Source organism: Ammodytes marinus, assembly GCF_949987685.1.
Source record: "Ammodytes marinus genome assembly, chromosome: 16".
NCBI classification, from domain to species: domain Eukaryota; kingdom Metazoa; phylum Chordata; class Actinopteri; order Uranoscopiformes; family Ammodytidae; genus Ammodytes; species Ammodytes marinus.
In genome coordinates, this window is record NC_137220.1 from 7907961 (window position 1) to 7921071 (window position 13111).

General features: G+C 46.1%; 2 protein-coding genes across 2 annotated transcripts in view; both read left to right on the forward strand.

Moving 5' to 3' along the window:
- Positions 1 to 1281: 1281 nt before the first annotated feature.
- hoxb8a (homeobox B8a) lies at positions 1282 to 7297 on the forward strand (the record flags this gene model as incomplete). Its single annotated transcript, XM_080044183.1, has 2 exons — positions 1282 to 1714; positions 6888 to 7297. 2 exons carry the CDS (start codon positions 1282 to 1284, stop codon positions 7295 to 7297), a joined length of 843 nt encoding a protein of 280 aa, XP_079900309.1.
- Positions 7298 to 10803: 3506 nt separating this feature from the next.
- LOC307263000 (homeobox protein Hox-B7-like) overlaps positions 10804 to 13111 on the forward strand; it is a gene marked incomplete at both ends in the record, with an annotated part of 7240 nt that continues 4932 nt past the window's right edge. The window contains one exon of the mRNA XM_080044019.1: positions 10804 to 11299. Within this exon, the coding sequence (XP_079900145.1) occupies positions 10804 to 11299 (496 nt within the window). The remainder of the gene's footprint in view (positions 11300 to 13111) is intronic.

Consider the following 13111-nt stretch of genomic DNA (forward strand, 5'->3'; position numbering starts at 1 on the left):
CCCAGTCTGTGTTAACCTCGCTCGCCCAAGCTCCCTGACATTTTCGGGGCCTCATTCCCCACGCTCTCTCCTTTAAGGGGGGTATGAGAAAGAGCAATTAATGATGGAGATACTCTCAACGATGCTAGGCAATAGTCCTCTTCTTTTTGTTGATTGGTTGGAAGAGTAGTCTAGTTGGTGTGTGTGTGTGTGTGTGTGTGTGGGGGGGGGGATGCTTGATGATGCACCTATTTTCTTTCACCCCCCAGCCCCCTCCTCTTCTCTCCTCTTCTCCTTATTCTCTTTCTTCATTTTCTCACTCGCTTTGCATTATTATACCATGTGCGCGTACCCGGGCCAGTAGCCTATCATATGGCTTACATGCGCGTGCGGGTAAGGCGCAAAAGAAGAAAAAAAATTAAAAAAAGTGTAATAAATAGACCGTATGTGTGTGTGTGTGTGTGTGTGTGTGTGTGTGTGTGTGTGTGTGTGTGTGTGTGTGTGTGTGTGTGTGTGTGTGTGTGTGTGTGTGTGTGTGTGTGTGTGTGTGTGTTGAGAGAGACAGGCTCGTGCATGTTTGTCTGTGCGTGGTAAAGCCAATGGGATGAAGAGTTGATAATAGATGCAAATTATCCCTGAAACCGACACACACACACACACATACACACACCATAGCCAGGAGGAGAGAGAGAGAAAGATAGAGAGAGAAAGATAGAGAGCTAGAGAGAGAGGGAGAGAGAGAGAAAGAAAAAGAGAGGGAGAGAGAAAATATGAAACAACTCATTTGCAGACGAGTAAATCACGGAAAACCCGTTTGAGAGCGCGACAGGGCTCCCGCTTACAGCGCTAACACCGGAATTGTGATGCGCACGAGCCCTTCCTCCTTTACTTCTCCCTCTTTTTCTCCTTCCTCTTCTTTTTCTTCTTCTTCTTCTTCCTCCTCGTTGGAGCTTTTATGGATTCGGTGTGATTGTTGTTGTTGTTTTTGTTGTGTAGTTGTTTGTGTGTGTTCCCGCTCTGGCTGGCTGCCGCTGCCGTTACGCACACCGCTCAGTCTGTTGTGGCCGCGAGGGGAAACACCACAACAACGGTGACCGACACCGGCGGCAGACTCGCCTCTCTCTCCCGTCTCCCTCCCCTCCGTGTCTGTGTGTGTGTGTGTCGGTGTTTCTCTGCCTCGAGCCGCACGACAGACAAAACAGAAAACACAATAGCGAGCCGCTGGTCGCCTCCTCCGGTCCCCACTCTGACTCTGCCGAGCCGAACACAAACTGAAACAACAATAAACATCAGCAGCAAAAGATGAGCTCATATTTCGTCAACTCGCTCTTCTCCAAATATAAAAGCGGGGACTCGTTACGTCCGAACTACTACGAGTGCGGTTTCGCGCAGGACTTGACCGGTAGCCGGCCTACCGTGGTGTACGGCCCGGGCTCCGGCACCACCTTCCAGCACGCACCGCAGATCCAGGACTTCTACCACCACGGCGCCTCCACGCTGCCCAGCAACCCGTACCAGCAGAGCCCCTGCGCGGTCACATGCCACGGCGAGCCGGGCAACTTCTACGGATACGACGCTCTACAGCGGCAGACGCTGTTTGGGGCCCAGGACGCGGACCTGGTCCAGTACAGCGACTGTAAGCTGGGAGGCGCGCCGGGGCTGAGCGGCGAGGATGCGGAGGGAGCCGACCAGAGCCCGTCACCCACGCAGCTCTTTCCCTGGATGAGGCCACAAGGTGAGCGAACCGAGAGACCGCAGGGAGAAAACCCTGCTTTTGGTGTTCTAATATTCTGCTATGTTCAAACCGTGCCGAGTACTTCCTCTTATTCCTCCCGAATGTGAGTGTCCATGTTAGGAGCAGAGCTGCTACTCCTCCAGGAGGGCGAGCACAGAACGCGTAGACACACGGGGAGAAGGAAAGAGTGGAAAAGAAAGTTGCTAAAGTGGGTTTAAAAAACAGCTAATTTAAGCGGCGCAATTAGAGCTTCCTGCGTTCAAAGCGGGAGACAAAAGCACGTTTATGGTTTTATTGGCAGCACCAAAACTTGTGAATGACTTTAGGGTTTAATTGCCCCGGCCATATACTGAGAGAATGGCCGAGAAGAGCCGGGGTAGGAGCTCAGAGCGAGAGAGAAAAGGAAAGCAGGCGAGGGATGGCAAAGGGGGGGCCGGGGACAGAGCACTGAGGCTCGGAGAGCTCTTCATGAAAACCACCCCTCCAAAAACCTGTGAAGAAAGTCCTGCTCAGAGCAGATGGGGGAGAGTTGTTGTCTCCAGCCACACAGACACATTTTAGACATGTAGCTTTGACCCGGGTTAAACTTTTACGGCCCTTTTTTCCGCTTTTTACTGCCTTTGCCTGTGGTCTCAGGGATTATTTGGCTACACAGTGGCCGGTTCGCCTAAGGGTTAAAGCAGGGGAGGGTGCATGTGTATAGGTGTGTGAGTACAGAGGATAAAGGTGAAAATGTTCCCTGGGATTTAGCACCATCTCAGCGTGTGTGATCTCTAAACTCGCATATTGGCCTGATCCTCTTGAGTTAGACCACAAAATCACCCTACAAGCAGTCTGTTTTGTTTATGGGATTTCTGTGCTTTCTGTGCTTTCTGTGTGTGTGTGTGTGTGTGTGTGTGTGTGTGTGTGTGTGTGTGTGTGTGTGTGTGTGTGTGTGTGTGTGTGTGTGTGTGTGTGTGTGTGTGTGTGTGTGTGTGTGTGTGTGTGCGTGTGCGTGCGTGCGTGATACACACTCACACAGTCTGAGAAAATGGATCAGGCCCGATTGGTTCAACACGATGCGATAATAAATCTTAAAGGGATGTGATTTTCAGAAATTATTGGCATTATAGGAAGGGCCAGGCTTATAAATGATGGCTTAAACCAACAGCACAAAAAAGACTGATTATGCAAGAGGAGATTTTTTTTTTGTGTTAGAGCGACATAGACTTAGAGAGAGGGAGAGCGGTGAATGGACTGACATGTATAGTAGCCTATTTTGTTTGAGCCCATATTTCTTGTGCTGTGCCGTTGTGCAAGTATGTGTGTTTGAGAGAGAGAGAGTGAGATAGAGAGAGAGAGAGTTTATTGCTTATGTTATTTTTTAAAAGAGTGGCTGCAGACGGGTTATAGCCTGTACAAGACTTTAGTTGCTTCATGATTATGATCACAACATAGAAAAATAATTTATGTAGTTATTCATGTGTTTATACAGTATATATAGAGAAAGATCTGTATTCAATTCGAGCTGCTTCCTCTTCATCCTTAAGAGATTTGCATTGCAACCACCTGCTTAACAATAGCTAATTCAACATTTACGCACGTCTTACTAGACTCTGAACTCTCCTCCTGCGCTCTTTCATCTTCACTGCCTTCCAGATGTGTGTGTGTGTGTGTGTGTGTGTGTGTGTGTGTGTGTGTGTGTGTGTGTGTGTGTGTGTAGCCTGTAAATTGTCATCATTTAAAGATTTTCATTATACTTCTGTTACACTTCCAAAGATTTTTTATTTTATTTTTTTTAATCATTCCCCACTTTAAACATGAGGGCCACTCTCAGGCGTCTTGGTGAACTTAAGGGCTTTAGCGTTTCTTTACCGACGATGACAGTGATTAGTCCCGTGATTAATAGTTTTCAAGCGGCATACTTGGGCTTAAACTGCGCGCAGGCTGCTCCGGACAGTCGAGTCAAAACAGGGAAACCGACGTGTGATGGACGCTCACGTCACGTGCACGGTTCGGTAGGGATAGTAGGATACCGTTGCGCAGCGTGAGGCTTTATTAGTTATAATTGCAAAAAAAAAAAGGCGGACGGTCTTTTGTGGGTGAGATGAGGGGGGGAGGGGGCGGTTATCCTCCCAGTTTACCGCGGAAATCCCCCTTTTAACGAGCGGGTATACATTTCATAATTTGTCTTCTAAAGAGGAATATCGCCTCGCCTCCTCCTCCTCCACATCTTGTATGCGTAAAAATCCCCCCAGCCCCCTGCTCTCAGTACAGGTCTCCACACACTGCCGAGCCCTTTAATATCCGAGTTGAAGCTCGTCTATGTGAGAAATCTTTACGACTTTTATCGCTGTGGTTGGGAACTCCTGATAAATGATTCTCCTCTGCAAGATTTTGGAAAAATAATAATATAATAAAAAACAGTGAAATGTGATTATGCCGAGGGAATGAATGTGTTTGTAATGCCTCCTCGGCTCTCATTGGCATCTGTTGTCGAGTGGCCCACCTCGTTTCTCTCTCCTCCGAAATGTCAACTGCCAACTGCCGCGCATTTGTTTAGGGCTTATTTAATTGGCTTAGTATAAAGGTTCCATAATGTAAAAGTTCGTCTAAATGTTTCATAATGCTCACGGTCTGCTAGCATTTTCGCACAGCTTCAAACAGCGTGTGATCCTGGAGCTTGACAAGGAAGAAGGAAAGAAAACCCTATACACATTTTTTTTAAATATGTTTTCCCCCCAAAAGCTACTTTGGGGGGAATCCATCTTAGTTGTATATGAAAGCGTGGTCGTGTCTCCGTGCGTAAGACTCAGTCGAGGCCGGAGCCGTGTTCGTGATCAGAGCGCTCGTTCTGTCATTTTATCCAGGAACTATAGTTTCCTAGTTGCCCTTATTTTACGGCATGCTGACAGCAGTGAATGTGGCACCAACCTCCTTTCGGCCCCTTATAGCACCGAATCAAGGCGCCATGCTCTGTGACTGATAACACATACAAGACATTTACACCGCTTACAAGTCCACGGCATTTCCATAAAGACTCCCTTGTCTTCGTCCTCTTCTGGCTGTCTCACTATAAAAAGCAGCTGTGTGTCCATAGACGGACCCTATACATGTGTGTGGAAATCCAATGAGAGTCATAGTTCTTTGTTATAGTAGAGACTATCCTGCTTATGGAAAAAAAATAGTGGGATATATTTTCTTATGGCCGGTTCTATGCAGTTTTTCTTTAGCAAAAATGCTCTTATGAACACTAAAAGTTGCGAGTCATAATGCAAAATCTGAATTGAGAGGTAGCGGGTTTTGCACTTCACAGCTTTATGATCACTGGCACATTTTCTCCGTCGCTCCTTTTTATGGAACAATAATTAAAGGCGAAGACAACCAGTTGTATGGAAGTATAATCACTTACACAAATGATCTTTATTTGGGGGGCTTTACTGCCGGGCTTTCACGGTGAAATGTGTCACTTTTTATTCACCCCCTCCACGCTGAAATAACTAGTAGTTTATTAGGAGCGCGGTGTGGAAAAGGGGGAACTGTCACGTGCAGGCATACATCTCTTTTAATGATAACTCAGAATGTGTGACATTTTTCAGTAAAGCATAGTTAGAATATGGGGATCTTTTTAAGCCTTTCATAATTACAGTATCACCCAGTTGGATGCAATAAGTGTGTATGTGAGAGCTTAATCTGTCCGTCCACTCTTGGTTCATAACATGCAGGTGAAAGCTATTATCTCAAAGGTTATTTATTGGAATGAAAAAAAGAGAAAAAAAAAGTCACGCGTCTTTTGGTCCCAAGCTCTTCTAACGTGTGGGTGAACAACACAGTATCTGACTCTGTGTGCGTTTAAGTATTTATGACTTTTATATTGCGTCTGTGTGGCGGGTTCTGTTTTCAAATCTGCGAAAAACACATAAAGAAAGGGGCAGCCCGGTAAATGATAAACTACTGCTTTGTCATATTGTTTCGACCATTTTTTAATGAAATGTCTTTGTTCGTCGTGAGGCGGCAGCTCTTCAGGCCTATTCTCTGTATACTGATCCCTGCTTTAAGGGGATATCTTTCCCTTTTGAGAAACAATGTAATACGTTAAGGATGGTTTAATAGCAAGTGTTAATAGTAAGTGTTCAGTAGATTAGTTTGTTTTTTCATTTTGTTTTAATAATGAGTGCTGGCTGTATACCGTGCGGGGCGCAGGGTTTGCGTTTCTGTCGTTGTCTGGTTCTGGATGTTTAATAAGCCTGATATGAGAATTGTGTTTGTTTGTGTGTGTGTGTGTGTGTGTGTGTGTGTGTGTGTGTGTGTGTGTGTGTGTGTGTGTGTGTGTGTGTCTGCGTGTGTGTCTGCGTGTGTGTGTGAATGTGCGCGAGAGAGAGAAAGAGCACAAGACCCCTGAAAACGGATGTCACATGAGTATCACACGATATTACAACAGTGCATTTAACCTATACAATGTGGAATCCGTGTTCAAATGTTATATTCTTACTGATAGAACAACACAATCGCATTGAGTGAAGGAGATATCTCTCTGTTATGTGGGCTATGCATGTAGGTAGTAGGCCTCCACTCAACATCTATTCATACACCGTGTGAACTCCAGCAAAGAACCAAGGAGCGCATTGGTATTCTCTGCGAGCACTTGGTTCAACAAAAGTACATTGTAACAAACATCACTCAAATGATCGTAAAATATTCTAAAACCATGGCCAGCGCAGCGCTACCAGCACTTACCTAGAAACGCGTTTTACATTTGACCGTTTCCTGCGACCTTGAAGAACTGTGCCACCACTTGTTGTGGAGTGTCATCAATCAACACATGTGATAATTGCACATCATAAAAATAAATAAAAAATAAATGCCATATGAGCTTTGGTTTCTCCTGCTTTAATGTGAGGGTTTTACTGTGATTTGAAATGTCGGTTGGATGTCATTGTAAATTGAGCATCTTTTTGGGGTAGGCCACAACACCGTCTGGGTATTCGGGATTAGTAAGGGTAATATTTTAGGAATTTTAGACAGTCCTAACTATATAATCAGAAATTGTAATCATGGGGATTAAATAATAGCCTATAGGCCTCTTCTAAAAAATATGTCAAGGGCCTTTTTATTGATGTTGACAATCGGGGCCTAAAGAATGACATACAGATTGTATTTTGGCCTCTCACAATGTCCCCCTCTCTCCCTGCAGCTGCGGGCAGGAGGCGCGGCAGACAGACGTACAGCCGCTACCAGACCCTGGAGCTGGAGAAGGAGTTCCTGTTCAACCCCTACCTGACGCGGAAACGCCGCATCGAGGTGTCGCACGCGTTGGCGCTGACGGAGCGGCAGGTGAAGATCTGGTTTCAGAACCGCAGGATGAAGTGGAAGAAGGAGAACAACAAGGACAAGTTCCCGAGCAGCAAGAGCGAGCAGGAGGCGGTGGAGCGCGAGCGGCGGGAGAAGGAGGTGCATGACGGCGGCGCCAATGGAAGCGGCGCAGAGAGCGGCGGAGGAGAGGGAGGCGGAGGAGGCGCGGTGGCGGTGGCGGTGGTCGGCGCGGCGGGCTCACAGGCATCCGTCAATGAGGATTGCTGCGAGAAAACCCACAAGCAAATGTAGGGAGAGAAAAAAAGAGCAAGTGGGGAGAGGGGTTTGGGATGTGGGTGGTTAGAGGAGGGGTGGGGGGGGGGGGGGGTGAGGAGGCTGTAAATGTTGGACAGGATGGGGCGAGGGTGGTTGAGGGTGGGTGGGCTGCTGCTGTTTTTGTCTATACTGAGGCCATTGGACTGCCCGCTATCTCCACGACCCAGTCCATGGAAAAAAGGAACTTGAGTCTCCAAAATGGCGACAGGAGAGCGGGACGGACTGAAAGGGGCCTCGTGCCCCTGTCTGCTGACCGGAACAAAAATTAATAAAAAAAAAGAAAAAGAAACTGACAGCAGTAAAGCAAGAAAGCGAACTTTAAAAAAAAATACAATGGATGCGGGCAGGGGTGGATCAATCCAACTCAAACAAACATAGGCCTAGTCGACTCTAGTGTTTAAATCGAACAAATAAAAAAAAAAAGAAGAAAAAAAGAAGGAAAAATGATAGCTTCCTTTCTTGTGGAACAATTATCGTGGAAACATTTCTATATTGTTAGAAGTTTATCATTAACAATTTTATCTTTGGCAGCTGTATAGTTTTTAAGTTAAAATGATGATGGTGCACTTTTTACTGTACTTCTCACTTATATGTTGTTGTTGTTGTTGTTCTGGCAATGATTTGATGATGATGACGATGATGATGATGACGTAGCAATTAATGACATTTTTCCAACAACATGAAACTGCCTATTTATGCCGTTTTAGTAGGTCGGGTCTCTTTTTTACACACTCTCTAATTGTCGTTTTTTCGTTTTAGTTCGTTTTTTGATCGATGGTGTTTATGTTGTCTTCCTTTTCTCTTTTGGGGTAAAACGCATGCGCACAGTGCAGATTGAAAAAAAGAGAACATTCATAAAATAAAAAAGTGAAAAAATGTAATAAAATTGCTGCGTTCCGCATTTAATGTGAATCTCTGTTATGAGTCAATTGGTTGATTTTATTGCACTGTTTAATTTTTCCCCTCCACACTAAACATTAATCAATTAAGAAGTAGGCCTAATTCCAAGATGTTAACTGTGAACTCACGATAATAGAGTTATAATCAAGATAGCTGATCAGTGGGTAAAAAAGATATAGAAATATTGCTTTCCCCTTTCCTTTCTCCTCCTTTTTATATATCTTCTTCACTCTCCTTCCTTCTCCTTCTGTCCCTCTCTCTCTCTACTGTGTCCACTGTCATCACCCAGACTGATAAAACCGTTCAGTTCACGAGGCCAAACATTTAAGCCTCTACTCGGAAACCTCCTCTTGAAACAACACACACACACACACGCGCGCGCGCAACCCTTACCCACATCCTATCCAAACATGGCTTTATTTATTGCCCGGTCCTCCACCTCCACTTACATTATTACAGGCCCTTTATATTCACCATTACACTGCCCTCCATCATCATCACGATGACGACTTGAGCGCGGATTGTTTCCATATGGGGAGATCAAACGCACTGAGCATGCGTATTGACAAAGAAGTATATCCAGGCGATCCCCGCCGGTATAAAGGCACAAAATACTGCTCCCATTACATTCATTGGGAAACAGCTTCGATTGAGTTTTGTCCAACAAATATCAAAGTGTGTGAGGGTCAATCAGACAGAGCGAGAGAGAGAGAGAGAGAGGCTGCACTGTATATAAGCTATCTCCACGAGGTGGGAACAACAATCTACATTGATCACTGAGCAGAGATTGTTTTCACTCTTTTACGCACGGTGGCCTGAATCCAGTTTTCAAGAGATAACTGCACAATAACCGATTACAATAATGCATGCTATTGCATTTAAATTTGATGATCATCAATGATCAAGGTTAAGACAGTAAAGCCAATATATCCTGACGGTTATTCCTTAGTATGGGTCAAACATTTCCCACAATGCATCTCATCTCTGGAGATGCATTGTGTGGCTACCAGTGGCTTCCTGTTAGAAATCTTCAACTAAAGACCACGTGAGATAATCCTGTATGATACAACTGCCTCCACAGCCTGGGCAGCACCCTTTGTAACCAAACTGAATCCATTTGGGTACATGTGGTGGTGAGGAAACAACATGTGATATATTGTCATGGATTCAATGAGAAAGCCATGCGCATATTTCCACAGTAGTCCACACAAACAGGTATTCAATGTCAACTACATTAAAAAAACATGTATTAAGAAAATGAGCATGGCCAGAATCCTAGTTTAAAGGAATAGTTATAAGAAAAAGTGAGCTGGTGAGCTCCGTTAGGCTACACTTAGCACGGAGATTTGACCCCGATGAACTCAGCCCTGTGCGGCAGTAAACTCAGCGTCATGGAACAGGAAGCGGAGCACCTGCGGGCCAGGTAAGTTTCCAGAGCCAGAGACCAGAACGAATCAGACGTCACCTCAAAAGGCGGAGGTGATTCATCTCGAATGGGCAACGCCACATGCACTTATACCATAACTAAAGATCAAATGGGTTTTTTCTTGTGTGAATTTAGAATGTGATTATTCTCTGCCACAACCCACATACACGCTCACTTGCTTCCAATTCAGGTTTGTGGGTTTGTTTCCCGTTGTTTATATCTATAATATTTCAACAACCATTTCACAGTGGTACGACCATAGATAGTACGCCATATTAACCGGTAACTTTGTTTTGATTTTTTAGTTGAGCTAAATTGGAATGCATAGCCTCTTGTAGCGGCAGCAGTTGCAGTATTTCATTGTGAGCGTTATTGCGGAATGATTTTCAGAATGACACGTTGGACTGCTTCAATAAACGTCCCTTATTTCTTTAATGTTGTTTACACGTCATCTATTAATCAGCCTGCAGTGGCCGGTGGCACTGTACGCTGGGAGCGAACAACGGGCCGTTGTGTTGTGCTGTGTGTGGGAGCCTCTCTTCTGTTCTGCATGTGTGGTCTCAGAGTGTATGCGTATAGGGATGAGGGGACGTTCGTGGACAACGGGGGAAATCCATCTCCTCTTTTAGTCTCCCCGGCAACTTTACGCACGTGCATGCCTTGAGCCGTACCGTTCTAAGTCCAATCAATATCAAATCTAATGGTGTTTTTTCGCTTTTGCGCACGACTTAACTCAAGCAGGACAGTGAAGATTTAAGTTTGAGCTGGATGTTTGGCAGCTTCAGCCGTGCACTCAGTGATTAGTGGACATGTTCCGAGCTGCTGCGTATTGATTGTATTATATAGATTATATTGAGTGCTCTGTGTGTGCGTGAGTCTGTACGTTTATGTGTGTGTGCGATGCAGTTGATCTCTTCCATTATAATTTTGGATCCGGAGGGAACCCCCGTCGGCCATTGGGCATCTTGAAGTCACATGGTGGACCATGGGTCACGTGGTCCGCGAGGCAGCAGTGGGAGGGGAGGAGGAGAGCGGGGTGGGGTGATATTTTTTTGGTGTAAATCTAGACAGTAATACCCGGCCAATAATTCACGGTGCCTCGTAAAAAGTCGACATTAAAGCGACCCGGGCCTACAAATCACCGCGGCGCCAAATTATGAGTTCGCTCGACTTCGCCAACGCGCTGTTTTCCAAATATCAAGCGGCCGCTGCGAGCTGCTCCGCTCTGCTCTACACAGACTCTCCAACTTCCTCCGCTGGCCCCGCCGAGGCTGCTCCGTGCGCCCTCGTGTCCAGCGGACATCATCTCCAAGTGTCCAGTGAGAGAGCCGGCGGCGGGCTGTCTGTTCAGCCTTCTCCCTATCCTCTCTCATTCCCCTCACCATCATCCTCTTCTTCGTCGTTCTGTTTATCTCTTTCTGGACTGAACCGGAGCAACGGGAGTGCACAGCCCGGCTCGCATCTTTTCCACCCCGTTGAGGTGCGCAAGGGAGGGGCGTACCACAGCGCGCCTGGATACGCCACGGAGCCGTTCCCCGGTCGGCCTCAGCTCTGCTCCCTGCCCGCCAGGCTCACTCCTGAAGCGGCCTGCAGGAGGCAGAGCGGCCCGGACGACCAGGGGCTGCGGGTCTACCCCTGGATGAGAAGCTCAGGTGAGGAGAGAGAGGAGGAGGAGGATGGGACTCAGCATAGTGGAAAAGTTATGAGGCGTGATGAGATTATTTGCGGTGGTGTGTGTGTGTGTGTGTGTGTGTGTGTGTGTGTGTGTGTGTGTGTGTGTGTGTGTGTATGTGTGAGAGAGAGAGCGAAAGAGAGAGGGAGAGAGAGAGAGAGAGAGAGAGAGAGAGAGAGAGAGAAAGAGAGAAAGATGCGACCCTTTCTAACGTAGGCCCGGTTGCGCAGCGGCCACCGCCGATAGCTGAACTATGCCTGCTGTCTCTTTCTCTCTGTCCCTTTTTTAACAACCTCTCTCTCCCTCTTTGCAGATTTTTAATTGCCCTTCTACCTCCATAAACCCATAATTTAAAGCTTGGTGAATATTCATTAGGCCGTATTGTGTTTGAGAAGGGGACGTTGGAGCGCAGCGGTGTCAGGAGTATTATCCCCCAAATTGTTAGAAAGTGACCGCAACCGGTTATCGCTCATATTCAAGGTTTGGCCCAGCTCAGCTCGGGCTCTCCGGCCTGATAGTCTTGTGTTCGTCTGTCAGTACTGAAAGCCCATTGTGCCATTGTACTGTCACCACAATCTGTTAATACTATAAACACTATAAATTAGTGGATGGGTTTGATCTCTGAATGCCTGCCCTTTCCCCCGATTGTAAAAGCTGCTTTGTGGGACAAACAGCGAGCTGAAGACTGAATGGATGCGGGGCCTGGGACCCTCGAACCACAACAAAAACACACAGCACAAAGAAACGTTTTTATGATTGCGTAAAAGTACTGAATGGTGGCGCGTAAAAACTAGGAGAAATGGCGAGAGTCTACGTGCGTAAAAGTGAAATTGTGAGATGTTGCTCTCTGAAACAGCAACCCGGAACCACACGAAAGGTTGCTAATGCTTGCCCGCGTCCCATTTGTGTAAAGGCTACAGCTGAAAAACGTGTAAGGCTTTTTAGATAGGCCTAGGTTGTTTTGCGTAAATCTCGTTCATGTGGATTGAACCGCTTCCTCCACTCACTTTTAAAGATAATCAGGAAACGTGTTATAATTAAAAAAAACAGGACCACCCCCCCCCCACACACACACACACACACACACACTCACACACTGCAAGTCTCAGTCAAGATCAATCTGAAATCCGTTTGGGACAAATCAGGTCCCTCCTCATTAGCAGGAGGCTCCTGGCACCTACTGGACAGCTCACCCCCTTCGCTTCCTCTTTCATTTCCGTCACCTTATCATGTCCCACACACACACACACACACACACACACACACACACACACACACACACACACACACACACACACACACACACACACACACACACACACACACACACACACACACACACACACACACACACACACATACAGGACAATGTGTGTCTTAGTAACCTCGGCACAGCAGAAATTACAGTATGAGCAATTTCATTTGGAGAGTAGTGATAAACGCAGGTAAAATAAAAATATATTGGAATGGCAGCATCAAAAATGATTATTGAGTATCAATGTGTTATATCGTTTCAAGCTCAGGAGGAGAAGGAAACATATTGTTATAACAATGCTAGGCACAACAATGATATTTTTATGACCCAGGAAATATATCTTTCAAACTAGGGTTACAGATAGTCACAAGTATCAATATTCAGAGAAAATCCCAACGTCACAAAACAATTGAATTCAATAACACTTTAATCGAGGGAAATCGTGTGTATGAGGCAAGAAAACATGAAAACGACAAACATAGACAAACCCTATGGAGTGTGTGTGTGTGTGTGTGTGTGTGTGTGTGTGTGTGTGTG